The sequence below is a fragment of the Centropristis striata genome, chromosome 8, assembly GCF_030273125.1.
Source record: "Centropristis striata isolate RG_2023a ecotype Rhode Island chromosome 8, C.striata_1.0, whole genome shotgun sequence".
NCBI classification, from domain to species: Eukaryota; Metazoa; Chordata; class Actinopteri; order Perciformes; family Serranidae; genus Centropristis; species Centropristis striata.
Genome location: NC_081524.1, coordinates 23187887 through 23208919, shown reverse-complemented (window position 1 = coordinate 23208919; position 21033 = coordinate 23187887). Strand labels below are relative to the sequence as shown.

Genomic DNA, 21033 nt, shown 5'->3' with positions numbered 1-21033 from the left:
TTTTCCTGGATGTATTCATTAAACTGGCCTTCCTTTGTCATATTTTATAGTCTCTTTGGTATCTGTAGCTCTCAGGCTGTTTGGGCGCAGTGCTGCGTTTAATCTGCCAATAGGTGGAACATGGACCAAATGACAGAATCACAAACACATGTAAGAGCAGCATCCAACGATTGGTTAATGGAACGCAGGCAGCAGACTCTTGAAGCAGTCATCTTTTATTATTATCAAATCCACGTTGCTTCACAATGTGATCCTCATCTCTGAGAGGAAAACAGAGGAATCACTAACTCATGTGTTCATTTGTATAATCAAGTTAGCCAGCTATTAGTAATTATGCAGCTCAAATGGTGGTATTTACTGGAAGAGCTGTGTTGGGGGTGCTTTTTTCTACCAAATATTGTAAATAACTGTGAAATGCAAAGGGATGTTAAAGGCAGAAGGAGCAGACAGATGTTGATATCTGTCAGCCAGCAGTTTGTCAAGCTGTGGAAGCTGAGCAGAACAGAAACATACTCTGGACCGATGCTCACATTCAGCTGCTTCTGCATCTGTCTCAGTGAGCAGGTAACATGTGTGCTCTTATAAGGAATTCTACAGAATCGTCTCACCTGGGAGGTTACCAATGCAGCCTTCCTGTGGTCACGTATGACTTGAAGCTCGTAATCGTGAACTGCAACAAGCCAAATCTGATATCGGACGATGTTTGGGCTGCATGGCTTCTGGACTGTGCTTTTATGTGGCCTCAGATGTAGTGCTATTTGTCTCGTGTGTCCTTGTTCTCCATGTGCTGCAGTTGCATCGTTTATAGCGTCACTGCAGAGTGTGTCGGGTCTTTGTCTGTGTAAAATGGCTACCTTATCCTGGTAAAAGTCTAGTTTATGTTTATCTACACGTGGTAATGTGTTCATCCTTTATTAGTTGCAATATTGGCTGAATTCTGTGTTTCATCCAGCAAACTGTTGTCTAAAGAAGGTCCAGTCTCGTGATGTTAAAGGATAAAACTGGTGTATGATTATGTTTGATACCGTTGTAGTCTCACTCTTTTTGTGTCTCTTTGTCCCCCCTCCATCTTTCTGTTCTCCTCTCTCTCTGTCCCTGCAGGCCGGTGGGTCACATACCTCAGGGCACCGCGCTGACAGTCCACACAAACCCAAACATCAACATCAAGTCTGAACCTGTCTCACCAAACCGCGACCGCAACACTCCCAGCTCCACCGGCGGCGCCGGGGGAGGCGGGGGCGGAGGAGGCCAGATTCAGCTGCAGGGACAAGGTCTGGTGTCGGTCGCCTACCCGGGCACCCTGCGCCTGGAGGTGGGAGGTCAGGGCCGCTCGCCAGTCGACAGCCTCAGCAGCAACGGCAGCTCGTACGAGGGCAGCGACCGGGACGACGGCACCCAGGGACGAAGCGGGGCCCCGGACTTCCTCCACCAGGCCGGTGCCGGGGGCCAACAGCCCACCATGGTCCTCCTGCGGCCCTCATCGGCCGAGCCCCAGGAGCAGGACGGGACCAACGTGAAGAGAATGAGACTGGACACCTGGGTGACATGAAGAGATGACGAGAGAGGGACGGATGGATGGACGGACAGATGGAGGATGGAGATGGAGATGTGTACTTGTGGCTTGTGTACATGCCCCCACCAGCCCTGATGCCCCCGATCTCCTTCTTCACACACCTGCACACACACATATATAAATAAATATATATATATAGCCGCCATCGACCCAGTAACCTACTGTCCACACAGTAACGCTGACCTCACACATACAGACACAAGCATGCTAACACCATGTCGCACGTGTGGACACTGACACACACTTTATATGGCAATGCGCACACACATTTGAACTCTAATGTACTTTCACTCACACGCACACACACACACACACACACACACACACACACACACACACACACAAAACCCCAAAGGGGTTGAGCCACCAAACCAGGGATTATTGTCAAAACAATTTATTCAGCTGTGTTTGAATAGAAGTGAATTTTTAATCATGCCACAGTGGCTAGTAAAAACCCCAAATTTGGCCACTTGAACTATTTCACCCGACATGTCGATGGCCGCTGGCAGAGCAGACAAACACCTTTGTTTCCCAGCATGCCCTGCATTTGGTCAGCAGCCGGGGTGTCCTCCCACCGTCATGTCCTTACTGTCTGTAACTGCACTGAACTGAGTCAGTTTGTACACATCGGCCCGACCACGGTTGTATTGCTATCGCTCTAGATTCTCGGGCCCTTTTGCTCTTTTTAAAGCGTGGAGTTTTGTCCTTCTGTCTTGACTGTTGATCTTTAGAGTTTGGATTCGTCTCAGTTTTGAATATGAAGACACTAAAAAGATGCCTCCCTCCCCAGCTGAGCCGGCCAACACTTCAACAGGCCGGCACTTTGGCCCCTGTGCGAGACTGACGACCCCTGGGTCTTTATTTAATTTGAACCATGCAGACTAGCTGTAAAGCCAGGAAACGTGATTTGTTGTCGAGGTAAAAGACTGCTTTTCTTTGAATCAGGGACGAGCTGCAACAGCTCAACGACACATGACGCAGATACTCCTAGTTCCGCCCACATCCTGTCAACTACAGATGCTGAGAAAAGGCGTGTGTGTGTGTGTGTTTGGTGTGTAATGTGTGTGTGTGTGTGTGTGTGTGTGTGTGTGTACGGTTTGTTACCTCAACTGGTCGTTTTTTTAACAAAGTGATTTGGGCAAATGTTCATTCTCAATTTCATCACCTGCAGTGCACACAGCTGAAATTATTTTTGTGAAGCGACTCATGTTTTGAATAGCTGATGTTCAAAGGGGAGATTGGAGAGGTACCGTGTATATAAGCAATCTGTAACCTTTGTGGCTTTTGTGTGACAGGGATAAGGTGTTTTTGAAGGTTAAAAATAGATCATATTCAAGTATATATTTAAAAGCTTCAGGCGGTAGCAAGGGCAGCTCTGCACCCGGGGCAGGACGACAGGGATTGTATATATAAACTATATATTCGGCAGGATGTCCCTAAACGAAACGGAAGAGAAAAAAAAGCAAACACGTCGATTCTCAGTGGATCAGTCTCTTTTTTTATTATTATTTATGCGTGTATATAAAGTGTAATATGTGGACGCGCCAAGAGAGGGAGCTGTAGAGGCAGAAAGGGACGACGTAGCCGCGGTGACTCAGACTGTTTAGAGTGAGCAGTGGTGAGGACTCTGTCACTGATGGAGCGCACTTTACCTTAACCCCGCCCCCAACACACACACACACACAAACACACACACTAGGGTTAGACTGATAAATGCCTTTTGTTAAAAATCTGATATTCAGCAGACACAAATCAATATTTGCACTTTTTTTATTTAAACCTCCAAATTGATTAATTTATTACTGCCCCCTTCACAAGTCCACCTTGAATTCTTATTGTGGCTCACTGGCTGAAATTAATTTAATTAATTTATTAATTGAATGTATCGCCAAAAAAAAGAAACATTTGCAAACATTTAAAGCAGAGGAAACAGTAATTATGAGACAAAACATAAAAGGAAGAGAAATTAAATTAACAAGAAGTACAAAAGAAAAATGAAATATGTTAATTTATTAAGAACTTTATTTTTTTTTAGATTAAATACAATATCACTGAAGCATTTTTATTTTTTTATTTTTTTTCAATTTTAATTAAAAATGAATAATGAACAAAATTCATTTTTATAATTATTTTGTTTTGTTATTGTGTTTATAAGCACCACTTGTAAACCTAATTAATCATTCGTGATAGATCCATTAAGTAACTAATTAACCATTGAAAAATATTTAATATTTCATCCTTTATAGGCAACATCAGCTGTTTACAGTACGAGCCACTAAAATCATTTTAGTAATGAGTTTTTTTAAATCATTTTTTCTACATTTAGTGTCCTTCGATGGTCTAAATTCCCCTCTTTTGGGTTTAATCACAACTTATTATGAAGTAATATTTTTGCATATCACAGTACCGTGAATATTTGCACGACAGAACAATAACAGCAGTATTTTTTGTTGCAAACATATCAGTCAAACTCTAGAACAAACACTCGAGCCAAGGACGTCCCCCTTTTCATTTTGGCCCTTCCCCTCCTGTTGAAAGCCATGTATCTATATTTAAAGGATCTTGTCCTTCGCCTGTCACTGGTTGGCTGTGTTTTATATTTCAGCGAGGTAAAAAAAACAAAAAAAAAACGACTATGAAGGTAAAAGAAATGTGAAGGATGTCATTTTTGTACTAAGTGGCAAAGGGTGATTTCGGGTTTAGTGGGTAGATTTGAAAAAACATAGTGGTCAAGAGTGCAAATTCATGTATTTATATTTTCCCTAAAAGCACTCTCAGCCTCCATCCATCCCCCATTTGCTCGTTAAAAGCTTTGGAGGCAGAGTTTGGGTATCGTTTGTCGCTAAGCCGGAGGTTTCAGATCCAGTCCTGATCTTTTAATGACTACCTCCCAAATCCAACGCGGACTTGTCGACTTTGGGTTTTACCACATCCAGCCACCACATCGGGCCCTCTTCACCTCCCTCTCACCCCGTCACTCACTCTCTCGGTTTGTTTTCTAATCTCAAACGCACACACACATTTCATCACACTCTACTTTTCTGTTTACTCCGTCCAGACAGCGGGTGTCAGCGCTGAAATGACAAAATTATTTTGGGGTCATTTCCATGGGTGACACAACTCCCAGCCTCATCACACACACACACACACACACAACTCCCATCATCCCTCTCCTGACTTCATCTTTCTCTCTCTCCGTCTGTCACTCACTCACACACACTCATCCACTCTGTGACAAGTCTGAGTGTCAATATTGCTTTTTCTGAGCGTGTGGCGGAGTGAACATAAATCCCTCAGAGTGTAAACACTTTGACTGTTAAGACTGTTGTGCCCTGAGCTTTCGAACAAAAAAACAAAACAAACTGGACCCCCAAGACGCGAATAAACAAAATGGCAATGGAGTTTTGTTGTTTAGGGCAACACTAGGGGGCGCTGTAATCACAACACAGAAAGACAATCGTGCTGAGAACTAGTTTTAAGAACCTGCATCCCCCCCGAAAAAAACGATACTTGCTCCTGTATAATGATGTTTAGAAGTCTCACTCACTTTCCAGTGTTAATTTGTGCTGGTGACAGTCTGTTTTTAATTGTTCTCTGAGAATTGATATTATTATTATTAATATCATCATTGCCGCAGCTCTCACTGACGGTAGCTGCCATGATGGTATAGAAATCTGCGTTTTTTGTGTAGGTTAGGCATCTTGTTTTATTTGGAATTTTGTTTTATTTTATTATATAAAAATATTCTATAAATATATTTTCTCTTTTTGGGATTTGTTTTCTTTTTTCTTCAAAAAGGGTGTTACTAATGTTGCACGATTTTTATGACATGAAACAAACAACACAAGCGTAGTGATATTAGTACACGTGTGGCTGTGGACGGAGGCGCCGAACAGGTCGGCTGCGACGAAAAAACGCTTCGATGCTGCAACTTTTGAGTCCAATGTACAAACCTCTGAGTCCACACATGCTGACGTGGAGGCGGGGGGGGGTGGGGGGGGGGGGCAGCGTGACACGTCTAACTTATTTCTGACCAGACACAATGATGTCAATGCATGGGCGGAGAGTGAATCATGTTATAGGAAATAAAATGTAATATCGACACAAATATACATCACACAGAAATACATTTAAGAAAAAAAAATGAAATTGAAGAAAAAAGTTTAAAATAAATTATAGCTAATATATTGTGTTCGGCTAGTCTGCTTTTTTGTTGTAAAGATACTTTTTTTTGTTGTTTTTGGAGAATGATATACAATTTGTGTATATTTTCATAAATAAAGTATGCACTGATATGTTATTACAAATTCTATACTGCTTTTACAAAAAAAAAGTGTTTGTTATTGTACCAAAGTATCCATTGGTCCCCTCTTACCTGCCTCCCCTTTTTGCGTATGTTTTACCGTATTTTATATATTAAATAGACAAGTTGACCTACAGAAAAGTTTGACTTTGTGTCTTTTGTTATCTGAGTGTTCTGCCCTGCTGTCTGCTGTGACCGCATGATCCTGCTGTCACCACTAGATGGCACTCTAATGTTTGCTGTTGCTGGTTTTGTTTTGCAGGACTCAGAGTTGAGAGTGGAGAAGCTCCCACTGTCAGCATGTTCTTCAACCAAACCTGCTCTTTAAGGTCTTGAAGGTGTTTTAATTTCCTTTACCTGCATTTTGAAAAGCATTGTTATATTTCTAAACATTAACAGTACATTGAACTTCTGTGGTGCTGCAGTTTAGAAACTTTCAAAAATGCCATTACAGAAAATTTTGTTCTACACTTATCCCAACGGGCTGTTTCAACGCTTTTTTTTTTTTTGCTCTTTTTACATTTTACTCACTGTGGCCTTGTTTCACTGCAATATCCTGCATAAGTCCTGCAGCTCTATAGAATCAGCACAATCATGGCTAGAATGGCTAAAAGTGCTAGTAACATGTCTTTTTGCAGAATAGCACATTTATAATGACATAAATCATAAAAAAAGTAGAATTTTTCTGATAAATAATTTTTGGATTAATTGAAATGGAATGATATCGAATTTTTTTCCAGCCTCTCCTGTCCTTTTCCCTCGGCTCTGTGTAAACAGATTTCCAGTGAATATATTCACCACGTGACCATTCATCTCAGCAGAATCAGTCATGGCTTCACATTGTCGCTGAGAAGCAGAATTTAATGTTTTTAACAAAATCTGTTTTGTGTAAACGCTTTATTTTTGGACACGTTTTAAATGATACGTAGAGAATAAAGTGATTCTGACAGAAAAATCACTATTTGAAGCTTCGTCTTGGTTACTTTGTTTCTAACTGAAATTTTCGTAAACTATGGTACATTCAAGGACTGTTGGATAGTACACATTTTAACAATAATGCCTGTTTTTACAGTTTCTTTCTATGATTAACGGTGTATTTCTGGCGCTTTAGTAAAAAAAACCAATCTGATGGGTTGGTGGGGTTCAGAGGGTTAATATCTGGAGTATATTGAAAGATAAATTGTGATTTCTTAGCAAACCAAAACATAAACCCCTTTAATAGCAAATTACCAAGGTATTCTTTTCTAATAAAGAGAATAATAAACTTGATGATTCAGAACATTTACATGTGTTCTTTAGCTGACGCTCATTCACTGAGCCACTTTAAGTAAAGATCAATAAATTGTGACACCAGATTGATCTCCCAGAGAGAAATTAGCCGTTCTTCCCCTCCTCCTCCTCCCTACTCCTTCCTCAAAGGTCAAAGGTCAGACGTAAACAGATGGAGGTCTAAAGATGGACATTTTGTTCATACTGTGAGACAAATCTGTGATTCTTGGATATAATAATGATAAAATTGGAGGTTGGAGGTTTTTTAAAGTACGTTTGAAATGGTGTATTTTAAAGACAGTTAGATATTGTTATAACATGGTGTTTAACAAGCGTGTTTCCTTTAGATAAATAACAAAAAAAAAATGGTCCTATTATCTCACAAAACAAGCAATTATTCCTTCATCTGGACACAAGGTGTCAAAACTCAAAATCAAAGAGTTATTATTGTGTATTAGTGGGAAAACAGCTTTACAGTAAGCCACGGCTAAGAGTAATTATGTAGTTATCGTTAGGAACAACAGTGTGTCAACTTTAATGATCCTTAGGAAATAAAATAATTACATGCACGCCCACCCGAGCTCTTAATGCCTGACAGTTTGTTTTGTCTATTTTTATTTTATGCTCAGAAAATGGTTAGACAGACAGCCAATCAGTGAGCAGGATAGTTACAGATTACATTCAGATTAAGACCTTAGAAACATAATAAGAGCACAAAAACAAAAAGTACAATGTATTGTTTAACAGTAAAATACATAACATATAGTATAAATACTGAAGCTGTGGTTACTGTAATTTTGATTCTGATAAGATGAGACACAGTAAAGTATCTTTACAGTTTAATTCTAAGATAAAGCTGCACTAATTCATATGTTTATATTAACAATGGATCAAATTACTTTACGTCACAGTGTTGCAGGTGACTTTCTGCTTTCAAAGAAAAGCGTCACCTGATCCACTTCCTAGAAACATACATTGTTGTTATTGTTATTGTCATCGTGTTTTATAGTGTGTAATAAGAAGTCTGGATGGGACAGACATTGGACAGGTTATTTTCCATAAATGTACAGAATAATACTGCAGGGTTTTTCTTGTGCAAATGCCATAAAAAATGTTTAAATGTAACTTTTATTACAAATATTGACCATAAAATAGACTGAAATCTGTAGATTTTTTCAGGATTATTTAAATTGCTTAATGGTCTTGAATATTAAATTACAGTAAATTCTATGTAAAAATAAATAAATAAATACAAAAGACGAACATCATATTGCTGAATGTAAAATTAAGGCAACTTTCTATTTTCTTACAGTAAAACTTTACATTCATGTAAAAAAGCAAAACGTGAAATTATTATTTTAAGGGGTTTTTCTTGTTTTTTCTACATTAAGTGCAAATGCCAAAAAATTAAAGTAAAATTGCTTTTACACACCATAATGCTGAATATATAAATTAAGGCTACTTTCTGTTTGTTTTTTTACAGAAAAACTTTACATTTAATGTAAAAAAGAATTGTGGAAAAAAGTTGCCAAACACTCACCATCAAATCAAATCAAATAATATCATATCATATCATACGTCACGCCACGTCACGTCACGTCACGTCATGTCAAGTAAAATCAAATTAAAGTACAAAAAAGTTATTCTGCAGATCTATATTTTGAATACAGATATGTACTGTTAATTATCTGTAATTTTAAAGAAATTATCTGTAAAATAACAACTAAATGGTTGTTTACTGTTGTTTGATGGTACTGTTTGATACTTTTCAACCATTGTTTTTTTACAGTGCACTTCAAATGGTTCAGAAAGTTTTAAAACAATGTCTGCATTTTTAGATCAGTTTCAGAAGAATGTTACAGACTGTGGGCTGGCACAAGCTCTGACTTTTTGCTTTGGTGTCCCCTGTTTCAGAAGCGCACCAATGTTCTGTTTTCTTCATCTGATCCTGAGGTTTGAACTGCTGAGAGAAGACAGAGAAGGAGATCAGGTTATTGGTGACAAAGACGTGACACCCACACAGTTATTAACTCGAAACAGTGACTGAGCTGACCTCGGGCCGTCAGCTGGCTCGTCAGCTGGTTTGTCCACAGCAGCCGTCGGGCTCACGTCTCAGACAGACACACACACTCTTGGCTCAACAGGCCGCTAATAATAACCACACACACTCAGTCAGACGTCCAACTGGACAGTCCAGGCATTGTCTGTCCCACAGTCACCCCTTTTTTTTTCTCCCTGTCACTGAGTGATGAGGGGGATCTTTTCTTTCTGCACTTCAGCAGTCAAAATGCCGTCACAGTGACTCAAACGATGCCTTCAAATCCTATTCACAAGAAGGGTCTTCTTGTAGTATTCACAAGTGGACATTTTAAAAAAAAGCTCCAAGTTCACAAGTTGTGACGTGTTCTTAGACTTTTTCAGAAATGGCATATTTAATTTTTATTACCTGCATTACGATCAGGTCACTGTATAATATTGGAGCATGCCTATGGAACAAAAACCTGTTTAATAAGATATAAATGTATACAATCAATCAATCAGACTTGATTTGTTTAGCACTTTTCATACAAATCAAATGTAACACCAAGTGCCTCACACAATACAACAAATATTAATAATAATAATTATTATTATTATTGTTATTATTATTATTATTATTATAATAAAAAAAATTAAAGACAGATAAATTAGACATATATAGAAATTGATAAAATGGTAAAATACAATAAATACATAGATAGATAACACTTTAGACTAAAGAAGGTCTTTAGTTTGCTTTTAAAACATACAAGCTACTACTGTTCTATCCCCTGGAAGGAGTCACTTAATGCAGGATGTAATCCATTTCACTACAAAAAATATCTTCCAAAAACTGAAAAATAAGAGTAATTTAGTAACTGATTTTCATTTATAAGCAAAGTTGCCTTAATTTTTACATTCAGAAATATGATGACATAGAATTCACTGTAATTTAACATTCAAGACCATTAAACAATTAAATAATACTGTAAACAAAAAAATATATATTGTCCCCTTATATTATATTATATAATATATAATATAATTATATTTACAGATTTCAATGTCCATTTTATGGTTAATATTTGTAATTAAAGTGATTTACTGTTTTATGGCATTTGCACATTATGTAGGAAAAAAAACAAGAAAAACTGAAAAATAATACAATACATTTCTGGAAAATAACTTTCATTTAATTTCTTTTACAGTGCATTTAAACGCCAAAAACCTTTAAAGTAGCAACTGGGTAACTGTGAACATCCCTACAGGAAGCCTCTATATGACTGAATAGGTATAGTTTTATTTTTTGTTGTTTATTTGTTGTGAATGTGGTTTGTGGTTGCTGAGCGACAGAGGAGTGGAGTGCTGGATGTGACTCATCATCTTCCTCTTTTCCTTCCTCGTGTGCTCTGTGTGTTCATGGGTGTGGCCTCTCTGCCGGCACACAGCTAACTTCATTTCCAGACACTGATTAGATTAGTGTGTGGGCATCTGCTGGCACTGCACACACACACACACACACACACACACACACACACATACACACAAATACAGGAACTAACCCGCCTGCCTGCTGCCTACGCCACATCTGCAGCTGAATCTGTCATTATTAATATAAATATGATATAAAGTCATTTCTGTTCTAATCTTAATTCAGACATGGTACTTAAACTATTCTTGTTCTATCTCACAGTTTGTGTTTTTCGGCCTTATTTAATGCCTTACTCGTGTGTCGGTTCCTTTGTTTCACTCTCTCTCTCTCTCTCTCTCTTGCTGTTGTTCTTTCTTGTCCTCCTTTGTGAGTTTGTTGTGTTTTATTGTGTAGGAGTCGGGGGGACGTGGGAGGAAGTGGAGGCTTGTGTTTGTACTTGCATTCCTGTTGTTCCTGTATTTGTGTAGTTGTCATCTCTTGTTATTTGATCTAACATCTTTTCTCTACTTGATGTCTAATGTGTCTTCTCTCCCACTGCAGAGGATCTGAAGTGGAGAGGAATAGTTTTAGCTTCTTTTAAGTCCCAGTGTTAAAACTAAGAACCCTGAAAGAGCCACTAAACCTGCAAATTAATTCCTAAAGCATCCACAAAGGGTTGAACGCACAGCTAACTGCACTGATGAGCAAATACCATCTTAATGCTCCTGTACTACACTGTAAATTAAAAAAGATGCAAAAAAATAATAATAACTTACAGTTGTTTACTGGTATATTTAAGTAAGCGTTTGGCAACTTTTGCTGTCAGATTTTTTACTGACAATTTAAAAAAAAAATATGGATACTATGCAGTAAATATCTGTATTCAAAAAATATTTATATACCTTTAAATATACACTTTATTTTAAAATGACTGCAAATATTTAAATAATTTTTATTATTTTTTTACATTAAATTTAAAGTTATACTGTTAAAAACAGAAAGATGATGTGTATTTTTTGTTTTTTTTTTACATTGAATTTACTGTAATTTAACATTCTACACTATTCAGCAATAATTGAATAATACTGTAAAAAATATATAGGTTATATAATTTTATATTAATTTACAGAATTCAACTTCCATTTTATGGTTAATATTATTAATAAAAGTAATTTAAAGTAATTTTATGTCATTTGCATTTAATGTAGAAAACAAGAAAATAACTTTTTTTTACAGTGTATTCGTGCATTGTTCAATTTTTTTAATATGCATACATTTGGCATGAAATTGGCCCCTTTTTTATGCCTATCATCATATCATATATCATTGCAAAACCGTCCAAATCACAAAAAATCAATCAAACACACTTACAGAACAATTGTTCGTGTCTTTAGACAGATGACAGACTGTGATAATAAATCCTAAATACACTTTCTCTCTGTCACATTTAATTCTGTGCCTGAAGTTTCTTGTTTCATTTTTCTTTTCTCTCTGTCGTTGTTCTGTCTACTGTTTTCTTGACTTAAAAGCGACATTTATTCCTTTCCACAGGAAGAATTGCAAAAGAAGGCCGATTGCACCCAGCTGCAAAACTTTATCTCCATTTTTTGTGAGTTCACCTGTGAGTCTTTAGTTCTAAAACTGAACTGAAATGTACTCCTGCCTTATGAATCTCCCTGAACAGCTGCTGCTGCTTCGAGGACTGTGCATTGTTGCAAAGAAACTGTTCCCACAGTTCAGTGGGAGTAGATATTAAATGCTCACCATCCAGAGACAGAAGGTCAAACTGGGTGCCAAATAACTCTGTTATCTTCAACTCAAATCACCCCGATTTCCAAGAGTGAGCGAGCATCTGCATGAGTCATATTGATAAGAGTGAGATGGCAGCAGCCCTTATCAGGATTAAAACAGACGACTGTGAGCTCAAACATCCAGGTCACAACCTTTGCTGATATTGTTCTCATGGAGGATTACAGTTTTTATTTTCTATTCACGAGTCGCTCCTGCAGTCTCACTTATCCTGGATCAGTAAACCGACCTGCAGCTGTCATTAGCAGATTGCACATTGCAGTGCAACCTCCGCTCTATTTTAATACAGGCTGGTGACCGATGACTTGATAGGCAGGATTTGACTCTGCTGTAACACTGTCAGATGCTTTAAAGCTCTGTTCACACACAGATAGATGACTCCTGTTGTTGAGGCTGGGGGGAGGAGGGGGGATGTGACGCAGGTGGAATTGTTTTACGGGGCTTGGAGCACGAGGTGCAAAAAGTTGGAAATAGTTTGGAAATCTTGGGGCGGGGGCATTGTAGATTAATCAGCAGACCAGGCAACTAATGACCCACAAGGGAAAGACAAAACAAGTCTGCATTTCACCTCCGTAATCCACTCAGCTCTGTCTCCTCTTTCTGTAATACACACAGCACCGTCACTTTCTGTTCTGAGTGACTGTGGCAGCACTCAAAGTACTTTTGACAAAAGATAACTTAAAGCAACAATGTGAAATTTTCATGTTGTTTGCCGGCCCCTGTGGACAAAAGTCGCAGCTTTTCCCTGAACATGACTGCCTCATGTTGTAAAATCTTGATCTGGTAAAGAAAGACAGAACTTATCTTTCATACTTTTTTTTATTTTTGAAACCCAGCTTGGCTACACGATGGTATTGTGGCGGCTCTTCTGTGTGGAGTTTGCATGTTGGTCTTCCTCCCACAGTCCAAAAACATGCAGCGTAGGTTCAACTGCTGGCTCTAAAATTGCCTGTAGGTGTAAATGAGAGCATGAATGGTCTGTCTCTATGTGTCAGCTCTGTCAGAGTCTGGAGACGTGTCCAGGGTGTGCCCTGCCTCTCACCCAATGTTGGCTACAGCCCGACAGTGGTGAAGGATAATGAATGAATAAATGAATTAAAACCGGTGGTTGCAGGAGAGCTTCAGTTAAGATGTAATATACTGATTTGTGGCCATAAGATCAATAAGATGAATATGACAATGGTTAAACAAATGAATCCTTGTTTTAGTCAGCAAAGTAAAGTCATATATTCATGTAAATGTAAAATATTTCACACCTGTGAAGGTGGAGGGGCCTGTTTTATTTCTAATTCCACAATTCTCTATTAAACCTCCGACAAGGTTGACACGCTCTGTGGCAGTCACTTTTACTCTTGGCTCAGTTTGAATCTTTTCCCCTTTTCTCAGTATCAGCCCTTACCACAAATATAATGTAAAAAATAAAATTCTCTAAAGAAAAACCTCTTCCTGCTTCCAGTTAATTAGCTACCATACTACCTCCCGCCAAACTTTGCCTGCTGGGAAAACCTTAACGTGGGCTTTTCCACTCTATGTGCCATAAATCGTCTCGTCTGATTGTGTGGAGAGTTTGACCCAGGCACAGACATAAAGGACAACTATAAATGGAGGAATCAGTATTAAATATAGACTGTTGAATAAGCTGTTAAAAACACCTTTCAGCTGCTTTATAGAGAAACTTACTCTTAAAGTCTTGTCTTTGCTGCTCTCCTCTAGTTTAACTTATCACCTTTCTGCATTGATGCACAAGTGTACTGCAGGGTGTGTTGGTGCTCAGTGACATTAAGAGACTCTTTAGGTAAAAGTAAAAAAAAAACTAAAACTAAAAGTATACAATGTACAATATGAAGAAGCTGATTTGAAAAGTGTATAGAGTAAAACTACAGAGGTGTCAGAACATTAAACATGTGATTCTGTAATCTAAGAAGAAGTGTCAGAGAGCATTACAGGCTATGGGTGCTGATGCAACATGTAGGGAGAGGCTGTAACATTTCAGTCTAAATGTAGAGAACAGGCTGATGAATTAACATGCAGCACATGTAGGAGCTGACGATCCAGATGGTCTCAGTTGTCATCACTTTACAAGTTGTCAGTGATAAGTGTGAATTTACATTTAAGATGTGCAGGGAAATAAAATTCATTTTTCCTAGATTCCCCTTATAAAAGTATGCTAATATGACCGTCATATGTTAATATATTTGTGAGCCATTCTTTTCACATTCTGCCTCTCTGGCTGCACTTTCATTGCCATTCTCTACCTGTCCACCAGGCGGCCTTTGACTCTCACTCACTTCCACACCCAGCCACTCCCTCCTGCCCTCCAGTAACCCCTTTCCCTCCAGTCCCAGGCTGTATCCCAATGTCAAGGAAGGATGCTCAAACGGCTGGATTTGAAGGACACTACGTCATCGACATCCGCCGAAGGACTGTCCCAATGTCGAGGATGCTCCGGAGGACAGAGTCCTTCTTCTGCCCAAATTCCAAGGATGCATGTGTGTATCCTCCGTGCGCGGAGGTGATGCTACGGAGAACACCATTCAGGAAACATTATTTGACGATAACAGATTTCAACACAACACCTGTATTTTGAAGTTTGGCCACACGAGTTAGTATTGTAGGTAAATATGGTTGTTTCTCCTGCTGTCCTAGTCATTCTCTGTAAAGTCGAGCCATTCTTCTGGGCTTTTTAGTAGTTTAGAGATTTGAAATCCTGCTTAAAATGAATATTCAGCGTGCTGTTCATTGTTTGTTTACATCCGAGTACTTCCAATATGGCTGACATCTGGGTAACTGGCTACAATGCGCTGTGTAAAACATTCTAAAAAGTGCCTGTCGGAGCTGCTCTGATTTTCTTTTTTAATAAAAGCCTCCTTCAAATAATAGCCTGCCCCTATTATTAGACAGGTCCCAAACTGATTTTTTTTATGAATAGAAGCCCCGGCTACTATTTGAGGAAATACGGTATAGAAACTGGTTAAAAAGACAAATGAGGTTGCAGCTTCTCCATCATGAATGTAAACTTGAGGCAAATATCATAAGCCATTGAGATCGTCGATGGATGGATGTGGGGATGGATGGAAAGGGAAGTTCAAAAACAGATGTCAGTTCCAGACCTTTCATGCCCTTTGTGAAGCCATCTTCATAACATAGAGCAACGTTCCCACCAGCCTCCTGGAAACACTCGCATCATGCAATTTTCGAAGTAATCAACATGAACGGTGGGGTTACTTTTGGGGGTCCTTTTTTGACACTTTTTTTAGACTATGGTCTTAAACTTTTGATCAGCGACTGAACAGCCTGTTTGAGTTTAAATGCAGTTTTCAATAAATTGCCTACTCTTTTCATACCATCTATGTGAATATTTAACATCCCTAGAGGACGATACATATTGACTTTGGTGACCCCTTCACCCTTTGTCTGGCCCCACATCCCACCCAACTTTCCCTTAACAAACACTAAAAAACAAAGATATGATGCTTGTTGTGGATAATGTTTTGGTGACCTTTCTTCTTCCTACACAAGAAATATCAGAATGTGATTGTTGTGAGCACATTTATGCTGCCAGAGGATCATCTCTTCCCACTTTGAACAACAGAAACCCTCCACAAGCAAATCCTTATGTAAAAAAGTCCTCTGTATTTCAATATTTAATGGTCAGATTGCTATGAAAGTGTTCCAGAAGACCTTTGATTAGGATGACATCATGTTGAGTGTTGCAGTTTCTCCATTGCTCGTTTAAATCTAAGCAAATGCAACACATTGTTAGTTGGGTAGGTCTATGTCGGGCTTCACTCAGCTGCACCATATGATAACTTGTGCCATTCTCTCTCAGCTTATATGTGTCTTCAAGCCTTTTCTCATTTAATGGGGATCTGAAGTGGGAGAAGCCGGTGGAGACACCTGCTCCTCCACAGCTCCTCCATCACTCACATCAATGACATCAGGAGTAAATCAATGGAGACGGGGTGACGGATTGCAGATGGCTATCAGAGCACACAAGTGCACACACACACAACCACAAAGAGCTGAATGAGGTTTACTCTCCTGATGGACTCATACAAACACACACACACACCCCACAGAGTTAACACAGTGGCCATTGGTCATGGCTGGACCAGTCGAGCATGTTCAGGGCATCTTAGGGAAACTTTTGCAGAATTTTTGACAGAAATGTTGCTCATTCTAATGAGATGGATGCCTTTATAAAACAAAAATATGGTCTCACGGCCTAGAGATGTTTCAATGCTACAGTATAAAGAAATCAGAGCCTTATTTGAAATTAGAAAATAACATGTACAGGTACATCTCAAAAAATTAGAATATCGTGAAAATGTTCAATTGTCAGTCATTTCAGAAAGTGACACTCGTACATTATATAGATTCATTACACATAGAGTGAAGTATTTCAAGCCTGTTTTTTCTTGTAATTTTGATGATTATGGCTAAGAGATAATGAAAACACAAAACTCAGTGTCTCAGAAAATTAGAGTATTACATAAGATCAATAAAGAAAAAGAAAAAGTGATAGATAGAAAGGGGGAGACAGATGGGAGGAAATGCGGCAAAGGGACCTCAGGCCGGATTCGAACCCGGGTCCGCCGCAGCAAGGACTCAGCCTTAATGGTATGTGCTCTACCAGTGTGAGCCACCGGGACGCCCCAGTATCTTCATTTCTATACACTCAATACTTGGTTGGGCTCCTTTTGCATGAATTACTGCATTAACCCATTAAGGCCTAAAGCGCCTGGAAAAAAATGCCTGGAAAACCTATGGGTGATTTTCAAATGACTCCCTAAAACCTGAAGTTTTTCTGGAAATTCAACACCTACTAAATAATAGATTTTTCAGCCTCTGTAGCAGATAAAAATGAATTTCAAAAAGTATTTGAGAGCTTATACCCGTGGCTTTCATACGAAGTTGAGTTTATTTGTCCAAACCTTCAATAAAGTTTTTTAAAAAATCAACAAACTCAGCAAATGTTACATTTGACTGAATAAAAAAATCCTATGCATAATACTAATGTGCTAACATGCCCATTAGCAAGATGCAAACATGATATGACCACTGGAAGAACAAGACATAGTTCTCATTAGTCTACTGTAATAAAAAAAAAAAAAATTATCATAATAATAATAATAATAATAAATAATAATACATTTTATATATTGCACTTTTCAGGGTACTCAACGACGCATAAAGTAATATAAGACATAAACAGTCATGATTTCTTATATCATCATCACAATCAATTAGCCTATTATTATTATTAATATTAATATATTATTAATAATATTATTATTATCTCCAGATGGCCACAAATCTGTCTGTTCTTCGGTGAAAATATGTCGTCTAAAAACATATTCCTCATCCATAAATGCCGGTCGATTGGTTCCGAGGGTTCAAAGTCCGGATCAGCAATTAAATCATCAGATCACTTCCGTCACTTACTGCTGAGCTCCTCCGCTATAGTCGTCTTCCTCCATGATTTATAAGTTCTGGAAAAGTCCGATGTTGCATTGCGACACTCCCGCATGTATTCTGATCATGATTCTGATGCATTTCATTGTCCAAGAGACCGAAAATAGGTGGAAAAAAATACAAATACTACAAAATGACATATCCGCTGTCCCGGCCTTAATGGTAGAGTGACGCAACAGCGCTCCCGGCTTTAATGGTAGAAATGTGGTAATGCTTTCCCGTCGTCAATGGGTTAATACGGCGTAGCATGGAGGTGATCAGCCTACCATGTTGCTTTTATAGCAGCCTTCAGCTCATCTAGTGTCTCTCACCTTCCTCTTGACAACAGCCCATAGACTCCTATGGGGTTCAGGTCAGCCCAGTTTGCTGGCCAGTCCAGCCCAGTAACACCATGGTCACTGAACCAGCTTTTGGTACCTTTACCAGTGTGGGCAGGTGCCAAGTCCTGCTGGAAAATGAAAGCAGCATCTCCAAAGAGCTTGTGGAAGCATGAAGAGCTCTAAAATGTCCTGCTAGATGGCTGCTATGTTGACAGTGGACTTCAGAAAACACAGTGGACCAACAGCAGCAGAGGACATGGCCCCAAACCACCACTGACTGACTGTGGACTCACATATTAAACTTCTTCACAATATTCTTATTTTCTGAGACACTGAGTTTTGGGTTTTCATTATGTCTAAGCCAGAATCACCAAAATTACAAGAAAATCAGGCTTGAAATATTTCACTCAATGTGTAATGAATCTATATAATCTATGAGTTTCACTTTCTGAAATGAGTGTCAAAAAATATTGAACTTTTTCATGATATTCTCATTTTTTGAGATGTACCTGTATGTTTTTTTTTCTCCTTTTCTGAAAGTCTGGTCTCGAGGCCTCATGTTCAGATATATGTACATGTGTTTATAAGTGGTTTTAATTGGCCTAAAACATGCTCTAACTGTGCTGCTAAGTCATCTCAACACAACAATACCTTATTAGCAGCTTTGCCAAGTTTTTGTGGTAACCAGGGAGCTTGTTAGTGAAAACTTGGCACACAGTAAACACGTGTTGTTGGCGGTCGGATTGACCCTCAGTAAAAGGGTTTCACTGCGTTAAGTTGCCAAAGAATAAATGATTCATGCAGCAATCAAAAGATACATAAACACCTCTGCGGTGATTTAATGGCAAGTACTAATTTGTGCCAAATATATTCAGATTTGAGCTCTGTGCCAGATTAACTTTTGATTACAAAAAACACTTGTATATTGCAACAAAAAAAACAGCCTTGTTAATAAGAGCAAAACTAACATTAACCTCGCTTAGTTTTTAGTCATATATTGTACAAGTGGAGATTAAAATAAAGTAGAGATTGTTCTAGTTAGATCCTAATAGTTTAAGGTAAAAAAAAAAAAAGACATTTTTTTATCACATTTTAATTAGGAGAATTGATTATGTTACATTATGTAACAGTATGTGATTAATCAAAAGTGTATAAAAACCAGACAGTAAAAGGATCTTAAATCTAAATTTGACATTTGATTTTTATTTTTAAATAAGGAAACAGGTTTAAATCAGGCAAGTGTTCCTTTTGAGACGGTAAAGAACAGGTTTAAATTAAACTCTTGGTACACACAAATTAAAAAAACCCCTGCAAATCCTCAAGTACACAAATGTCTTTTTTGTATTCAGAACTAAAATAAATATTATACAATAAAGTATTTTACTATTAATAGCAGAAAAAGCCACTGGTTCTCCTGGAGGAGTTTAAGAAATCCTAATATTGAATGAATCCTTCTGTTTTTATCTTATTTGTTACTGCACTTCTTTCAGTAAAGTTGCTGTTAGTGATTTATATAATGGACAGCTCTATTGATGGTGGGAGAATAGGAGAATGCCAGACAGCTGCCGTAATGCCATTCCAGCACTCGCAGTGAATACGACCCTCTGCGGTTTCCTTCCTCTCTGAATCTCTCATTGGGCAGCGAGGAGGCGAGCGCCCGCTAAAATCGCCATCATTGTTCAGAAAACTGACTAATGAATGACAAGTGGGGGTGGAGGGGTGGAGGGGTGGGGGAGGGCGGGAAGGAGAGGAGGTGAGGTCACACATTGTTCCCTGTTTCAGACTTTTTCCTCGGCTGTCTCATGGGGGACGGCTGTTTGCCTGCCGAGGGCCCAGTTGCTGCTTTGTTAGCTTGCCTGTTTTTTGAGGTCAGTGAAGCTGGGATGTTGCCCAGTCCAGACACACACACACAAACACACACACACACACACACACACACACACACACACACACACACACACACACAAACACACATAGACAGAGAGAGAGCTTCACAGCCAGCCTTAATGAAAACCCCAAAGGAAACAGATGGATGTTGGAGGGAGGCAGCAAACAGCCAGTTTCTTGAGGATGCAATTGTATTCTCAGCTCAAGAAAAGATTTATTGTTTTAGACGAATGTCTCATCAATCATCACTGACTATTCCCTCTTTTATATAACATACATTTCTTATAGTTTAACATGATAAATATTGACAAAACCCAAAAGGCTTTCCATTTACGCCAGCTGGATTTTTGTGATATCAAAAGATTACACGAGATTCACAGTATCACAAGATCGTAAATCCCTCTAGTCTGACCTCAAGTGATGTGTTTGTGCCTGAAGAACCACTTGTTTGATAAATCAGCGTGGTGTGCAGCTGCAGGTGAGTTTTAGGTGTTTAGGTTTTTATCCAGTCACCTGACCTGCATTTTTGAAAGTGTCTGCAGTTTCCAGTGCCTGCTTCTCTGATGTTTCTGTGCAACAAACCGTCTGGCAGCATCCGGTTAATTGCATGATTCATTCCTTGTGATTCTATAATTTCCCTGGTAACAAATTTAATTTATGGGTCTATAATTTTGAATTAAGTTCCCTGGAAAGAATGATGTAATCTGGCATCTATTGTAGGGAAAATATGTTTTTTTAATTTTCTTTAATTTAATTTAATTTTAGTTGATTATGCATTTATTGTTAACTTAATTCTCCATATATGTTGGATTGTTGGCTCACATTTCTGCATGTTCAGCTGACCTGCTGTGCAGTGATTTAAACACTCTGCTGGTGATACTAGCAACAATGGAAATTAACTCATTGAACATAGTCTACATTTTTTGTTCTTTTAGTATTGCTTTTTTAGGACACTTTGAAAGACACA

The 21033-nt window shown here is 38.6% G+C and overlaps 1 protein-coding gene across 3 annotated transcripts in view; it reads left to right on the top strand.

Moving 5' to 3' along the window:
* Positions 1 to 5297, top strand: part of mef2d (myocyte enhancer factor 2d) — a 112615-nt gene extending 107318 nt beyond the window's left edge. For all 3 annotated transcript variants that reach the window (XM_059340235.1, XM_059340233.1, XM_059340234.1), the window contains one exon: positions 1102 to 5297. In XM_059340235.1, the coding sequence (XP_059196218.1) occupies positions 1102 to 1549 (448 nt within the window). In that variant the 3' untranslated portion in view covers positions 1550 to 5297. The remainder of the gene's footprint in view (positions 1 to 1101) is intronic.
* The last annotated feature ends 15736 nt before the right edge of the window (positions 5298 to 21033 follow it).